Here is a 17521-nt window from a genome sequence, read left to right as displayed (position 1 = left end):
TTGCACCTAGACTTTGTCCTGTTTTTTCTGAGGACTCATTTACATAGTTACTTATATGCCTTGAAGATTAATCCTGTACCAAAGCAGTTGCCATATGCTACAGATGTGCCTGAAATGAAAGTCAAGGCTTATTTATTTTTATGTGACTGAATATTAAAAATTATGCTGTGTTGGGCATGTACGAGACTAGTTAATGGAATATGAGAGTATGAACACACACTAATGAGAACTCATTTCCTCAGCTCACCTGTGCCACGTAGACACTATGAAGTTTCTGATGTTTCCTAAGCTGATAGCTCCCCCGAGAATCTCCTTAAGCTGTTCATGACTATCTGAATAGGAAGTAGTCAAAGGTGAGACGTAGATTGGGTATCCAATTGGCTGGTCACAAGAGGAGTTGATCATGTTCCTCAGAGCTTGTTTTGCATTTTGGATGCTTCCTCTTTCTGGATTACGATTACGCAGGAACACAAGCTCCTGCTGTTGTCCTGCCCACAGGCCACGCACACACTCCTTATTCACCTGCAAAAGCCAAGTAGAAAGGCTGTGTCAAACAGTGAGAGCGTGTGATGACTGCTTTGCTGTACTAAGGCCTTCACAAGCGTATGTAATACTGCACTGCAGAACTGCAAGCATTCATATTCACTTCTTTAAAAGGCTGAACTTACGGACACAGGCTGCAACAGTAAGAATAAAGCAAATCTAAGAATGGGATGAGATAAAATATTTTAAGTCAGGAACTGATTTTCTGATTAAATACTTCCACTATGTGAGAAGCAGCAGCCCTAGCAATGACAGATCAGTAACAACAGGATTTGAGTTGAGCCAGGAGTTCGGTATGGTTATAAAAATATACCACAACGTACTGTCACATTGTGGACCAAGCACAAAGCTTACCTTAATGACCCTAAAACTGAGATACCGCTTATTTAGCATAATGATTTTATATTCATTGGTGCCATCATCCATCACATGACGCAGAGCAAGGAGGGAGGGAGAATTGGAAAGAACTGCACTCCGCCAAGCAGGGTCCCCTTCATGTGCTATAACTAGATTTTCTTCATGGGTTGTTATGGCTTCATAAAGGACAGAAGGATCATCATATTCATCTGGAGAAGTGAAGTGATCCTGTTTCCAAGAACACATGTTAAGTAACATATGATCAACATTTTAGATGTAACTACAGACAAAAAAACCCCCCAAACATTTCACACCTCTGACTCTTGAAAGGCTCAGTACTTTACGTGAAGTTCGACATCAAAATATCAGATACCTATTAAAGAACACTGTTAAAGATGATCTCTCTTCCAACAGATTAGTTCTGTTTGCTTGTGTTTGCTTCTAACTTAAAACCAAAATGATTGGAAGGACCTGCCTATTACTGATTCAAGTAAACTTCTAGTTGAATTTTATACTAGATTTATATTTATTTATATTGTCTACAGAAGCATTTTAGTTTTAGCTTCTTAGCTTATTCACAAGTCTCCAACTGTAAAACACACTTAAGGTAAACCACTGATTATTCACGAGGCTGTATTATATGAAAATAGCAATAGGAAGAAAACCAATAAGGTTTATCTGTATTTCCTATTAAAAAGTTCACATGAATACTTGATGACAGACTATTTCAGAATCAGATACTATCACACAACATAATTCACCACCAGTCAAATAGAAACACAAAATTTGCAAATTCAAGTCAGTATTAGGTCACATTATTTTCTGGTTAAAAAAGGATAGTGGTTAACAGCTAAATTTCCAACACCGGCTGAAGACTTGATATGCTATTGCACTGCAAGTGAATAAAATTACCCTTTAAAAATTAATACAATAATGTTCAGAAAAAAAAACATTTTTCATTATTAGAGATATTTATATTTATTCTCACTTTTCATTCTCTGACTTAATTCAAGCCCGTTCTGTACAGTAACCCAAATATACTGAGAGCACTTCAGAATTGCTGAAGTGGTACTTCTGCTGGTTTCAACAATGATTTTGTAATTATTCTACTTTGCTAGATGTACTCCTAACATATGCATTCTGCTAAACTAAGGGACTTAGTGATACATGAAGGAGTTAATTCAATCACTGCTAGCTTTGGGGGACTTCTAGACTCTGAAGCAATCTCATCTAGAGTACCAACACTTGCCCCCCCCCCCCCCAAATGTTTATCACTCAGTACATGCTTTCTTGTACTTGCTGAGCTTAGATGAGACACACGCACTGGAAAGAATTTGAGATTGTTCGTCTTCACCCTCACTTCATTATAAAGACCAACCCCAACTTCATCTTAGTGAAAGGCAACCTTCTCATTCTCACCTGAAACCTTACTGACAGGATCAATGAGTAACACCAAAGTGTTATTACAACACTTCAAAGAAAAAAGAACAAGAAAACCAACTCCCATTGGAGGAGAGGGCTGTGCAGCTTTGAATGGCATGGTAACCTTATAAGCCAATCACATGTTTGTGGGGAGGGGAAGGAGGAAGGAAGATATCAGAGAGGCTGTTCATAAGGGAATTATCTCTAGCTGGATATGAAACAGGGCTTGACATATTCTCTGATCTACACTTGATGTAATTTTCAAGCTCTACGCATAAACTGCATTCCCTTTTCCTCTATTATCACCTTCCACATGAGCTATAACAAAACATAGTACAACATATGATATTCCCCCATTTTTAGTTGTCCACCTCTACCACATGCCCTTTTAATCTCTTCCTCTTTTTTCTCTCTCCCAGATGCTTATTTTTAAAAGAACGGGACACATCTTCCTGTGTAATCTCTCACCTGATGTAGCTTAAGTGACATCCGTATTCCAGGAACCACTACTTTCCTCAGCAATTCCATGTCAGCGAAGATCCATTCATCTCTAATTGAAGATATACGGAAGTCACCCTTAAATAGGGCATGCAGGCCATACAAGAAGGATTCCAGGTTACTGTTGAGGGGAAAAAAAATAATGAAGAAACAGCCCAAATATTAACAGAAATACAAACTTATTCACAATTATCATTACTGACGAGCAGAAAATACTGAGCTGTACAGAAAGGCACGCGAGTCTTCTCTATAAAGGTTATTTACAGGATAGGACAGGGAGAAGAGAACATATGAGTAAGGATGTGTGTGTAAGCAAAGCCTGGACACTAGATGTCTATGTGCACTGAACAGGCAATGAGTAAACCATACATGCCACAGATTTTTCGTATTGACTAAAGTAAACAGGAACACTGTGAGGAATGCCTGACTTTATTCTGAAGATTTTTAAAGAGAAAACTTTCCAGGGAATATAACACCACAATGGACCAGCTGAAGAAGGCTATGTAGCTTCCATTGTGCACACTTTAGTACAGAATAAAAATCTTGACAACTTCGTGTTTAAAGGCATTGTTTCCTTTTACTAAACTAAATTAAGAGTGAAAAATCAAATATGCTCTGATCACTCTTGGGAGTGCATATCTGCAAGACCTTCAGGGGGCAATTGGCTGGTACTTAGAATATTTAGTCAACAATTTCCCTGAAAGTGAAGTAGAACAGGTTTTACAGTCAGCACCCAGCTGACCAATAGCTTCCACATTCGATTATGCTTCTATTTATTTTCTTTTTAAACCATCATCTCTTGATTTCCTGAAACATACAACTATATTTTACATTGGTCTTCCCAAGTAAGTTGGGGCTGTCAGTCTGCAAGAAAGAGGATACTATATGATGACAGAGTTGAGCTGAAGGAGATTTGTACAAAATACAACTGCTTGCCACAGAGCCAGCTAAACTGTGAAACTTATAATGGTCTGATCTAACTTCCATCAAGACATGTGTGTTATTCACTTTAAGAAGTTGTCTTCTCCCCCCTATTTCCATATAGGGCACATACTTGGAGCAGGAAATGGAGCTTACATTTAGAACTCAACCAGTTCTTGTTTTTTTCATCAGTTGTAACTGGTCCTTATCCACACCAGAATTTCACCTTGCATTAGTTCAATAAAACAAAATGCTCAAATTCAAGTTCTCCCTCACTTTCTGTTCTTTGATTACGTTTCACTGGCTGTTATAACAAAGACAAGTTACATAGCATATCTGTCCAGTTTAAGGAAAGATTACATTATCTGTTTTTTTTATGAAGAGGTACTCATCTAAGACCTAACCTAGGAACCCAGAGGGATTTTGAGGATGGAAAGCTTACAACAGTATTTTATTACCTAGACATATGATGTGAAGCTGTTCCCAATGCTCTCCGCCCCAGAACACAGAGTCCATAACACAATGTCACCAGGGGTGAGTCTTTACTTGAATCCAGCGGCTTGTAGTAACAAAAGAAAAAAATAATAGTCAGGTGAACAGAGTAAAGAAATCACCACAGAAAAACTGTTCTGCAAGAAGTAAGACGACCCAAACACATAAAGGTACACAAACTCAAGCATGCACATGTACCCACCACAACAGTACTCTTGCTCAGACTTTCAACAGGTTTCGTTTTTGGGTTTTTTTGTTTTTTGTTTTTTTTTGTTTTTTTTTTGTTTGTTTTTTTTTTGTTTTTTGTTTTTTGTTTTTTTTTTTTTAAGTTCTGCAAGTATGTAGAATACTTGTAAAGGCTATACTATATTTGAAATAAGACAAACTAAGCTGAATAGATGCACGCAACATTCCTCAGATACTGTGTATCTTGTATGCAAACTGTTGATTAACGAAATAATGGGTTAAGACAAAAATATTTTTAGTGAATAAGGTGGATTCTCACTTACCGGTTAGGAGTATATAACTATGAGTTAACCGAAAACTTCCCTGCACTACAGCTTTATTCAGGGGAAACTTGTCCTCAGCTCAAAGCCAGTAGTAGCTGTAGAGGGTATATAATGCCCTAGATAATAGTATCATTCATTTAAGTGATTAAACCTGACTTTCAATACTTACACAAAATATTTCACAAGATAGTGACTTGGAGGGAAACAATTTTCTTCAGCTGTTTGTCATGTGACTGCAGAACACTTTAATTCTTATACCCATTAAAAGGGGCTTCTAGTTAAACTTTTACCACCAAAGTAAAATTGAACTCTGAAGTCTTAGATTCTTCATTAAACACATAAATTCATATTCCTGTCTTTCTAATCTCAATCAATTTCTGCTTATTCTCAAAGGCAACACTACTTTGACTGGACAACTACAGTTTTTTGTAAACAGTAAGAAGTCAAGGCATTCCTCTGCAAGCATACTAATGTTTCTGTTTAAAAGGTGGAAGGATTTGGAGAGGAAAAGGGTTGAATATGGGATGATCATTTCCACAAGCCAACAATTCCAGTGGTCCAAAGGAACAGTATAGCATGACCACTAAGAAAGTAGTAGTCAGTCTTGTAAGCTACCAACAGGCATTTGGGTTTTGGGGGTTTTTGTTTTGCTTTGGGATTTTTTTGTTTAGGTTAGGGTTGATTTGTAACCACTGACATCTGAGCACAAAACATCAATTCTACAAGCATACCCTTTTGTATGTAGATAAATGCCTGACTAAGATTCAGCTGATGGATTTGAGCTGGTCAGTGAAAACTCATTAATGAACAGGTTAAATCATACACTACTTACAGAATTTATTTAAATTCACATCTCAAGAGCAGAAGATCAAAATCAGTAAACTATAAATTAATATTTCAATTATAAATCTTAATTTAAAAAAAAAAAATCAGTATTAAACCAGCCTGTAAAGTCAAACGAACAGGGGAAAAAATGAGATCCTAGAATAGTGAATGGCTTTCCTCACATGTTCATACTTACCTTTTCTCTTCGAGAGCAGCAATATTCTATCCAGTTCAAATAGATCATACAGAAACTCTCTCTTGAGATCCCTGCTAGACGGTGGTCATAATCCTCATCAATATTGGGGTTAAATGTTGGGTCTACATCAACATAATTGCGGTCTGTGCACAACCGCAGTCCTTCCTGCATTGTCTCATTAGCTAACCATTCCTCTAGCTTGGGGGATGTTGTGACATAATAGATGATTCCCTGAAACAGTCATAATTAAAAATACGAGTCAGTATTGCAATAAAAAATAAAAAGAAGTCAGCAATATCAATTGTTTCAACTCATTTGCATTATTTTCCTGGTAACAAACAAACTGATACACAGTAGCATTTATTTAGCTCAAATGCAACAAATTTGCACAGAAAACATAATACAGGTTTGTATACAGGCATATTTTTCAAAGACTGTCAAGATTTCTGAAGCTTGCACTGAAGGAATAAGGAAAGGAAAAAAAGATGGGACAGGACTCCCACTGTAATTTTGCAGAAAGACAGTTACATAGGACTTTTAATCTAGTTAATATGGTGGCTTAGATATTGAATTTCTAAAGAATTCAAACGCTAAATAAAAAACAAGACAGTTTAGCACCCTTGCATTTGCGGGGAGAGGTGGGGGGGAAACACAACAACTTGTGTGCAAGTGAATAAGTATCTTGGAAATATTTCAACCTGAAAATTTTCAGCTCTGAAAGAGGGTAGCTTATGAAAGACCTCAATTAGTAAACTGATTATCTGAAAGGATCTGAGGCCTGGAGTCCTCTTACAACTGCAGGGTAGGGCTTTTTTTTTTTTTTTTTTTAAGACAAAGATGGGTTTGGACTTCTTTTAAAGACCAAAGCAGCTTGGCTTTCTCCAAGAGAAATACACTATTTAACTTTTCATTTACAACACAGCTATCACATTTGGGTAACAGCTTTCAAGTTTCTACTCAAGCTTCAGCTAGAAAATGTCCTCTCTTAAGTAATCATCATTACAGCAAACTCTATCCTCCCTTGATGAAGGTGTTCATACATCCATAATTTGTATCACATTCTACGAACTTCTAATGTCTTTCATATGAGGATCAAGACATTAAGCAGTTCCTAGATGCAATCCAGCCTATCTCCCCCCAAGGGTCGTACTGATCTGAACCATACCTTCACATAGTAAGTGGTGAGAATTTTCCGGAGATCAAAGACTTGAAGCATGGAAGCTGCACTGTTGTCAGTGATGCTATAACCCTCCAGAACATATTTTGTCACAAGCACTTCCCAAGCTAGCCAACGCTGCCCAAAGGCAGCATTAAAGGAAAGCATGTGAGGAAGGTGGCCTGGTTCACAGCAACAAAACCCCTCATCTTCCTCTACACCTTCAGTGATGGCCTCTACTTCTCGTTGCTGGCAATAAGTTCCTTAGGAGAAAATACAGAAAAGAAGAAAGAGTTGAACACTTTATACGATTGCTTTAATATTGACTTGTGTTTAAAAGTGTTAGAATCCAACTCGTCTCCAATTATGTTTCTGTAACACTAAGGGAACTATCTGCCAATGAACACTAAAGATTTGGGCAGCTAAATTTATCACTCTAAAGTCACATTTTAGTTAGTTGTCTCTAAGAATCAATTATGGTAGCCATATTGCACTAAAATGGAAAGATACTTAGCATCAACTCTGCTAGAGCAAGCTAGTTTTCCCCACCAGTCACAAGGGCATAACAAGGCACTGCAGTCCATTTTCAAAGCAATTAATTTACAGGATAGAACTGAAAATAACTTAAGTTTCCAAAGCAGAAGTCCACTTTTTAGTACAGACAATTAAAGAAGTGTAACAAACTCACCTCTGAATTCAAGCCCCCTCAGCTGGAAGGTGACCAAGCCATTTCCTATCTCTATAAGGTGTACTAGTGCATTGAGGTAGTCAGAGGCTAGGATGAAGCAGTCCCCAGTACTATAGTTTCCCCACCGACCCAACAACAAGTCTCCACATAAGCTGTGCTGAAGGGAACGTGTTAAATGTTCATAGAAGATTGAATTCAGGTTGTTATCATCTGAACCTGCAGGAAGATTGGATTTGCATTATGTGAATCTGAAGAAGAACATCAAGCTTGAATGTCAATTATCACTTCACATTGAATCCTACATTTTTAACAGCAACATTGTTTTAAGGTCATTCTCTCACCCCACCCCCTCTTTTTTAAGGGACAGCTACTCCAAACAAATGCTAAGTGATATTTAGTATTTTTCACCAAGTTTTTTCCCTTCTTAGTCACTCCTCTATTTTCCAACTTATTCCTTCACTTCCACTCATGCATCTCCCATCAATCTATTCCACATAAGGCACAAAAGCAAATGAGCACAGAAGTATCTCAGTAATGATGTTATACTGGTCTCACCACCATGACATTGAGACACCCTCAAATAGCTTTTAGCTTTTTTAAATTTTTAATTACTTAAGAAAAATAAAATACTTAATACTAAAGAATAAAAAGCAAAACAGCTTAATGCATATTACAATTATAAATAAAGGAGGCACACATAAAGGTAAGGGGGAAAACAAGAAAGACTTACAGAAGAGTAAAGAATAAAGCAAGAGAGATGATGGAGAAAAAAATAACAGTAGATAACAGAAATGTTGGGCAGGGTTGGAGAAGATCGGAGGGCAAACTCATCATGAATCTTATAAAAAAATCTTATAAAAAACATTGCCATTTGAAAAAACACCACTACCAAAAAAAACCCCCCAACCCTAAAATAAACCCTACCAAAAAACCCCCACTCCCCCAAAACAAACAACCCCACCCCCAAACAACCCCACCCAAAGAAAAACCCAAACAAAACCAGAACACTTCCCCCCAGGAAAAAGACCCCACTAAAATCAGACTAGGAAAGCAACCTGGATTTCGATCAAGCTGCGAAGCTAGTCTTGTATTTGAATGATCCACACGCTTTGTGCTGAAAATAAAGCATACAGTAATAAATTTTGTGTTAAGTATGAAAAATCTAAGGGAAGAAACTACTAACAGAATAAAAATTGTTAAAAAATATTCCCACTGAAATAGTTTCAAAAAGTTATTTTAAAATAATTTTATATGTGAATTTGCTGCTCTTCCCACATAAAAGTATTTTCTGCCTATAATAGCACTATGATCCAATACCTAATAAAGTTTGTCCACAGTAGACAGCCATAGAAAAATCTTTAGCTTTAGAGATAAGCATATATATTTTTTTAGACAGATATCATAAAGCTTTAGATGTGACAAACTTAAACAATTAAATCAGCACAACTAACATTCTGGTAGAGTTCACTGAAAGTGCAGTTTTCAGAAAGTTATTATTTCATTGGCTGAAGTTACAACTTTAACTCTTTAACATAAGATTTGGAACATTGTATTTAAACTGTTGTAGTGTTAGAAGGGAAAACAGCAATAGAGCAGTGAAATGAAAATTTGATTCTCCATAAATACCAGAACTATCTGCTTGCCCTATATGCTGTTTATCCAACATTTCACTGGTATGATACTCCAGCAACAACAGTGGACTTAAGAGAAATAAAACACAGGGAGGTATAATCTAACATGAAGAATCTTTTACTACTGATCCCACCTTGATCAAAAAAGATTTACTTTAAAGATTTTTATATTGAGGTTAGCCTGTTTTAGCTATGAAATGAGCTATAATGAACATGGGTCAAATACAGTTATGAACTGCCCCCAAAACCTTTTTGTAATAAAAAGGTTTTGTACATAAAATTCACTTTCTGATTAAAATTGCACTTTACAATACTATAATTTTTATGTTGAAAAAAATTACCAGGATGGCATACCTCTAGGTAGAAGCTACTTAAAAGCTAAAGCAAATGTTGCTAGTTGAAAAACCAGAAACTACAGTATTTCAGAAACAAGTTCACTGAAGACTTTCAGTGCTATAAACTGTTGTTTGGGGGTTTTTTTGGGGGGAAGGGGGGGGAGGAATAGCAGTACTTGGAGGAAAAAAAACCAACAAAAACCCAAACCAACACATTTAGCCATAGTTACATTATTAAAAACAAATGACACAAACTTTAAAGGTCTTTTTTCACCTACTTGTAATCTCTTTCCCAGAATTTGACAGGCCTGGCATATGAAGTGATGAATATTGCACTTCCCAGAAAAGGATTCAGTGGAGTAGAGAAGAAAGCTGACACAGCTGCTTGGACAAACAACATGGCAGAATCTGTAGGATAACAGAATTAAGGAAAGCGAAGCAACAACTACTTTTTTTTCAAGCTTCTGTGATAGCACCTGAAATAGACAGCAATGCCAATTAAGAGCAAAACAAGATCTTTAAGAATTTTTATGCAGTAAAGTATCTTTACAGTATCTCCAGCAGTAAGGGGATTACTTTTGTTTTTAAAAACAGAAATAGGCGAAAATTTGGCACTAGACATGGTAGTCACTCTTTCTCAAAATTCTACACAGAGTACTAACTCAACACTCCATTCAAATCAGTCTACAGAAGCTTAAAATGCAAAACTCAAGAACTAAAATCATAGTTAGTGACTCTTCAAAAAGGGAATAACTGTCATAATAAAAGCTGTGTCATTTTCAGAATGAAGTATCTCCTGCTCTTTCTTTTATATAAGAATTCTATTCCTACTCTACCTGGTACTGTATAATTCATAGCATTGTAGCAAGGCAGGAAGTGTGCACAGTTTTTCACAAACACTCACTAAACAAACCTGTTCATTCAGTAGATTTAGCCCATAATACATAATCCATTATAATGCAACATTGAGAAGTTATAAATACACAACTTGAGAAAAAAGTCTGCATTTTCAAAGGATACGTGGCACAGCAAAGGGCTGGGCAAAAGCATGGAAGGCAGATCCCCATGTGATCTGCCAGGGAGCAATGTAGGTATATACAAATCTCAATTTATAAAAGAGTTCCCAAAGCTACAGGAAAAAAAAAAAGAAGAAAAAAAGAGAGAAGAAAGATTTAGTGATTTGGCTGAGAATCAACATGCTTTGCAGTACACAAATATCTTGAGGAATTTACTGGTCACCCTAGAGTTCTTAGTGGTCTACCAGAAGCCTTGAGACTTACAAAAAGGATGTAATAATGAAGCAAGTAACATAATATGCACTTCATTGTTCTACTAACAGAAACTCAAGAGATGTTTAGAAAGTTACATATGCTTCCTGAAGCAAACAGAAGTGCTTTGGGAAAGAGAAGTCTTAGCTGTCTTATAGCACATTAATTACAGTATCAATAGGACTGATGATCTGGAAGATTACCTATCAGTTAAGACTATCTGTTTTCTGTTTTGGATGACCTGAAACACCTAGAAATAGAGAGTTAAAGTTACCTTGCTGAAGAGTATGGACATGAAGAAGAGATCTAGCAGCATGGTCTCAGTAAAACTTTTGTAATCAAAAGTAAAGAAGAGCACTGTGAAAATAACAGTGACATACTGGCACGTTGGGCTACTGAATGATGAACGCAGTAACTTCAAGCCAGCTATTGTGATCATTAAAGCACCCAACCTGTATAAGAAATTCACACAAAACAGTTATTTATCTGGTGTCCGAAAGGGATTTAAAGACCACATAAATTATTGCTGTCATGCAATGTCAATCTCTTCAAACTCAAGGTTTAGATTTGGGGTTGCTTTTTGAGTTTTTGGGGGGGGCGGAGAGGTTTGTTTGGGTTTTTTAAAGACAACTTCAGATTTTTTTTTTTTTATTTAAGGTTACTATCCAAATCTTTCTATCAGTATTCTCAAGCCAATGAATATTCAAGGATTAGCATTATTTGTAAGAGTCTCACTAAATAAAAAAAAAAAAAAAAAAAAAAGAGGTGAAATATCCTTGTACTCTGAACAGAAACCTGGTCTTTAATTTAGGTTATGAATGTTGAGATGCAAAAATGCTAGGAGTGCTCTAGATTAATCAGCAAGAGGATGTTAATCAACACTGGATTATCATTAGTTCCTGCATGACTATACTGCTCTAGCTTGTATTGGGGCAACCACAACTTAGTGATGTTTTTTTTTTCTTAGTAACTGACAGATCAAAGGGTTATAAAAATAATGTTAAAGTAATGTAATGGCTATATTCCTCCCAAACATCTTTTAGTGACAAGATTAATGAACCCAAAGCAAGAACTTACTAGATCCTGGGATGATTAATTTTAAAAACCAAACCCCCAAAATCCAACACCCCAATCCCCAGTACATATTCCATTTTGTTTCAAGATTTATTTTCTCTACAACACTTCTGTTCTAAACCAATAGAACTTCAAACCCAAAAAAGCCACCTGGTCGCTGTTCTCGGAGGCAAAAAATGCAGGGCCTATTAATGAACTCTCATTCACTGAGACAGTCAGATACACTGCTTGAGGGATTATAACTAAGGCTCAGTTTAAGAGGCAGTGTGCGATTCCATTTGGATACAGATTATACTTAGGGGCTGGAAGGCCTAGGGAATTCCTTGAGTCCAGGAAGCTGTAGAGGGGCTGCAAGCTGGCACACCAACTCAGGGTACATTATACAAGTCTCAAACTTTCACCTGACAAAATACCAGAACATATTGTTACTATCTTGAACTTGCAGTCCAGATAATCATATTATAGACTCTGAGGATCAACAAGGAAATTCTGATATCACACTACTAGGTAATTCTGCAACCTACAATCTTTGTAATATATGCTATGAATGGAATGATTTATGTTTGTGTGGGTTCTTAGTTTAACACTGTAATACTCCATTCAGTTTAAATCAGCAAGGTGACTTGGTTCTATAAGAGCTTTCAAATAACAAACTTCATTCCTTGCCTTAGTTTTAAGGCAATAGCATTAACTGTCTTCCCATTGAGGCCAGAACTCACTATTAATTTCCCACCACAGTAGACATACTCAGATTACTTGATAGGCTTTTCTACTTACTCAGTATCCAGTTTCTTTGGACTAGCAATATTCTTAGCACTGCTACTAAGCTCATTGAGGACTATCAGTGGATAGATAACATTCTTCTCTACAAAAAGGAGCCAAATGTGAAGTTTCTCAAACCACATAACATGTGCAGCATCTGTCAAGATATATTAAAAAGAAGAAATCAGACTGCACTATCAAATCAAACTCAGCTAACAGAACTCTAACTGTATTCTCATACTGAACTTTCATAGTTTTATCTAACCAAAATAAAAAGAAGCTCTTTCTAAGCTACTGTCAATACCCCCAGTAGAGTTTTTGCACTGTTACACATCTATACAAAATGTATTACATTATAACAGTTTGCAAACTACTTGCTTGCTGCACACTGCAGGAAACAAACCCAGCTGCCACCTCTTCAACAATTTCAACATTGATACTGATGAAGCTGTTTGACATTATGTACTTTATCTCATGCAGAAGGATGCATATTCCAACCGTATTTGAAACAAAAGATTTCTGGTTTACAACTCTACAATATAGAAGAGCATACGTAACCTGCCAACACAAATGTCTGAGACATAAGAACTTCTTTTAAACTTCCACAGTAATTGCAAAACCATGTAACAGGATTGCTATGTTTCAAATCAATGCAAATGAAGATAATGATAAAACTTATTATACAAGGCAGTGCAAATACAGGCTGGAAGAGACTATGTCAAAAGTTATGCTAAATGTTGCTGCATACGTGAAGGGTTAAAGGTATACTTGAAAAAGGCTAGAAAAAGGCCCACCCCTCTTCATTGCTATGAATGACTGCACATGCCTATATGAGCCCCAGCAAAAACTGAAGTTCCTTTTCTACAACAGAAGCCATAAGGACAATTAGTCATGGACAAGGCATGAATTCTCTTTAAGTTACAGGGACCAAACTGGGAGATGCTACAAACTTGTATTTAACATTACTGGATATGACCTTCATCTTTCCTGAAAACACTACTACATATGGAAATGCTGAAGTTGGGTATCAGGAAAAGGGCACCAACTATAGCTTCTCTAGTATTGCAGATTAAAAGTCTAGAGCATAACATTGCACTTTTCACTTCTTCCTCCAAATAGAGTTTGGCATCATGTTACAATTGCTATTCATATTTACCCAACTTCACACCAAATCACTGAAAAAAAAAAAGCCCACAATTTAGACATCAGTTAAAAGACCACACTGCATAACTGCTACAAAGGTAGAAAGTTTGCAAAACAATTCTGATAATTCTCTGCTCCTGAAAGCAGCAGGATGCTCACTTTCTTTTCATTACTGTCTTACCTCAAAAACTAACTGAAGAGAAAAAACAAAATAGCTTCAGTTGTTTCTAAGCCATTTCTGATAGAAATTTCTTAAGTCTGCTGTTAACAATAAAAACATTCCAACAGTGGAGACCCCACAACCTACCACTATATTTATCCATAGTGGAAAACTTAGCAGTATAACTAACTTCATATCTTCTGCAGCCTCCAGGGAAAGATTTCATGGAAACACAGACTTTAACACGAGGTGCAAGTGCGTATCTACACAGGTCAACTAGCAAGACTGGTCCCTTAGCGTGTTTTTCCATTAGTAGGCCACTTGTACTACTACAATACCATTAAAAATCAAATCCATGCCAAGATGAAATCTCTGACAGCATTTATCATACCTAACCCTCTAAAACATTTGAAAACTTACTATCTTGAAGAAATATCTAGTGAAACATATTCTACCTTTATACAAAACTATTAAGGCAATCATTAGCACAAGCTTTGCAACTTAAGATTTTGAAGACTGTGCTTTAATGGAACTGCTCTGAGATAATGTTAGCACAGGTAATATATTATTACCATCATCAGTTAAGAGATACATAAAATGTCACAGAATCAAAGCATGAGGAACTGAGAAACTAAGACACTTCTAGATTAGATGTCATTAAATACTCCAGTGGTGAGAATAACAAAAAAAAAAAGAGATTAAGTGTATCAACAGGTAACACAAGTTGGTCAGCAACTACAGCAAGTTCAAAAAAGTGTCTTGAATGATACTTACTTCGGACTTCAAACTGATAGTATTCCTTGGTTTTCAGCAGCGGGTGAGAAAAGCAATGCCAAGGAAGTTGCTTTCGGAGTTGAGGCAGAACATAATGGGTCACAAAGCCTACCGTACCCACCAATGCATAGAGAACATAACTTAAAATAGGCTAAAAAGAAGAATTGAAGAAGTTAAGGTTTGTGTCTATATAAACAAAATCGTACACTAATGATGTAATACCTTTTCCAGCATCTAGGCAGGTCCTACTATAGTAGTAAGTTGGGAATGTATTTCTTCATTATAAGCTATACTCCCAACTTTAAGATCAAACAAGAAATGCCTGTGAGAGAACAAACCATCTGTTTCTAACAAATTTTCACTAAGTTGAGAAGTATTTTAAAGTAAAAATACTACACCAATCTGCCTTCATAGTCCATTGCTTCTGACCCATCTGCACTTTATAAATGATAAAGCTATTATCCTCTGAAGGCTGAACCCAATTTATATTTACATCTGCTGGATAAAAGGAGATATAAGCATAATGAAAAAAATCATTAATCTTATATTCTCTTGAGAAGAAGGTAAGAAGCCTCCCACCAAGACCAAAACCCTTCCACAAAAGTCACAAAATACTACTACATTAACATAGTACAAAGACTGGATTTCACAGTAATGCTTTCAAATATGCTAAAATTTTCTCTAAATTTCTAGATATGTCATAGCAAAATTAGGATTGCATTACCTTGTTATAAACTCTTGGTTCAGAAATTCTGTGAAGCCTAAGCCTATCGAACTATGCAACTGGTGAAGAACATATAGTCAAGTTTCTCAAACATGGGACAAAGCAACATTCCAGAGTGCTGCTGAAGTCCAGCCATACAATAGAAGAGATATTTTCTTTAGAAATAACTAGTACACCTGCTTAAGTAGGACACTTCACCTGAAAACCAGAAGCTACCTAAACAAATATGCTTTTAAAATTTATTTTCTTTCTTTAACTGTAGGCAGCAGTGAAAGGGTAAAATCCTTCTGAAATACATGCAAGAAACTTTCATTTGCCTTATATACAGCTGTTCATAAGCTAACCAATGGTTCCATTACAGGAATACCAAAAGAAGAAATTCAATAACTGCAACTCTCTAGGCAAATGCCTTTGCTTAAACAAATTAAAGCATAGGATCTAGTCCCATGTCATCGTGATCTAGCAGGAGTCATACATATGCACATTAAAAGTATCCAAAACAGTAATAGTAGATACATTGACAAGTAAAAACCTTGAAACTCAAAGGCTCTTTGAAGTCCTGTAAGTAACAATTCCAGTAAAGGGGTACTCCCCATACTATAGCCTACAAACAGCCATACTAGCATGCAATTGCTTAGTCAAGGTTCAGCCCCCTAGTCTTTAAGAATCAAACCTTTTAAACTTTTTTTTTTTAAAGTTTCATTTTTCCAATTACTCCAAAATGTTCCTGATGCTATTTAGCTGAGATAGATGAAGGAAAAGCAGGCATTTTTGTGTTAAGAAACTAAAATAAAAATCCAGAATGTAAGAAGAAACTAGGAAAGAGCAGGGGAAGAGGAGCTTTTGGACACATAAAACTGGAATGTGAAGATCTTCACATCATGTACTTGCCACACTACATATTTAATGACCACCTAAAACTAGTCAGGAGACTTGGTGCAATACCAGAATAAGCACTATATCACATTAGAGGATTTGTATATAGAAGACACATGGCAAACATGATGGAACACCTTACCTGTAAAACTGTAAATACTGTACTGACGTGAATTGCAAAATAGAGTACACCAATGACTATACACACAATCAGGTCAGACTGCAGTCGTTCACTCTGGGGAGTCAAAATAAAATAATCTTAGAAAATGCCAGCTTCAGTTGTCCTCTTCAGATTGTTAATGCCCATCAGCAGTAACACTGATTAAAGATTTTCAAATCATGCCAGTGTTAATTACTTCCATTGAAGTTATCAGAAATTTCACAACATAAATCTTATGGCTAAGAGCACTAGTTCAAATGAGTTAAGTGGAAAGATGCATACTCAAAGTGGGGCAGGAAAAATTAATATACCCAATATATTCTCTCTCTCATTCTGGACTGTGAGAGTGTATAAGCAGCCCCCTACAGCACTGAAAAGAGCTGGAAGGGCTAACTGAATTTCCCATTCATGATTTAACAATTGCTTAGACTATCGGACAATTAAGCGCTCTGGAAGACAGATGCCTAGACAGAGCTAACAACCAGGAGGAACAACTAGGCTCTTCAACCTTTTTTTCCCTCTCCTTTGCAAAAGGGTAAAGAACAGCTTTGGAACAACCCCGAGGAATGAGTTTGAATTTTCCATTACGCCTAAAAAATGAAGACAAGCTGTTCATGACAAACAAACAAACCAACAAAACAAGTAACACCAGACTCAGTCACAAGGGGGCAATATGTACTTAAGGCCACTACAACTCAAGTCTCCCAAGTTTAGACCTGTTCCCACTCTGTAAATATAGTGTTAATATTTTCAGCCCAGAAAATCATTAAAGGATTAACTACTCCAAAATCGGCCAAATAATTACACACAGCAATTATTGCTGCAAGGTCTTAACTTCTTGGGATACAATTTTTTTTTTTTAAATCAGTAAGTCCCAATTTAGAAAATACTGAAAGAAAGATTATATCATAATCCTCAGCTCCCCTGCCCCCTTGGTGACTAACAACACTGAGAACTAAAGAGGAGCTTGCAGCTCCTATGGTCATTTCTCTCCTGTTAAGCATTAA

General features: G+C 36.4%; 1 protein-coding gene across 10 annotated transcripts in view; it reads right to left on the bottom strand.

Annotated features, from left to right (window-relative positions):
- The window catches only part of PCNX1 (pecanex 1), a 93155-nt gene that overhangs the window by 13284 nt on the left and 62350 nt on the right, over positions 1-17521 (bottom strand). For all 10 annotated transcript variants that reach the window (XM_069784268.1, XM_069784259.1, XM_069784261.1 and 7 more), the window contains 14 exons: positions 16497-16589; positions 14755-14905; positions 12693-12834; positions 11116-11293; positions 10594-10702; positions 9852-9981; positions 8663-8721; positions 7608-7823; positions 6929-7182; positions 5764-5994; positions 4200-4300; positions 2791-2941; positions 898-1128; positions 248-522 (listed from right to left, as the gene is read on the bottom strand). In XM_069784268.1, coding sequence (XP_069640369.1) covers positions 248-522; positions 898-1128; positions 2791-2941; positions 4200-4300; positions 5764-5994; positions 6929-7182; positions 7608-7823; positions 8663-8721; positions 9852-9981; positions 10594-10702; positions 11116-11293; positions 12693-12834; positions 14755-14905; positions 16497-16589 — 2321 coding nt within the window. The remainder of the gene's footprint in view (positions 1-247; positions 523-897; positions 1129-2790; positions 2942-4199; positions 4301-5763; positions 5995-6928; positions 7183-7607; positions 7824-8662; positions 8722-9851; positions 9982-10593; positions 10703-11115; positions 11294-12692; positions 12835-14754; positions 14906-16496; positions 16590-17521) is intronic.

The sequence above is a fragment of the Haliaeetus albicilla genome, chromosome 5 (assembly GCF_947461875.1).
Source record: "Haliaeetus albicilla chromosome 5, bHalAlb1.1, whole genome shotgun sequence".
Lineage (NCBI taxonomy): Eukaryota > Metazoa > Chordata > Aves > Accipitriformes > Accipitridae > Haliaeetus > Haliaeetus albicilla.
Note: the sequence above shows the minus strand (reverse complement) of the source record. Positions and strands in the feature narration are given on the sequence as shown.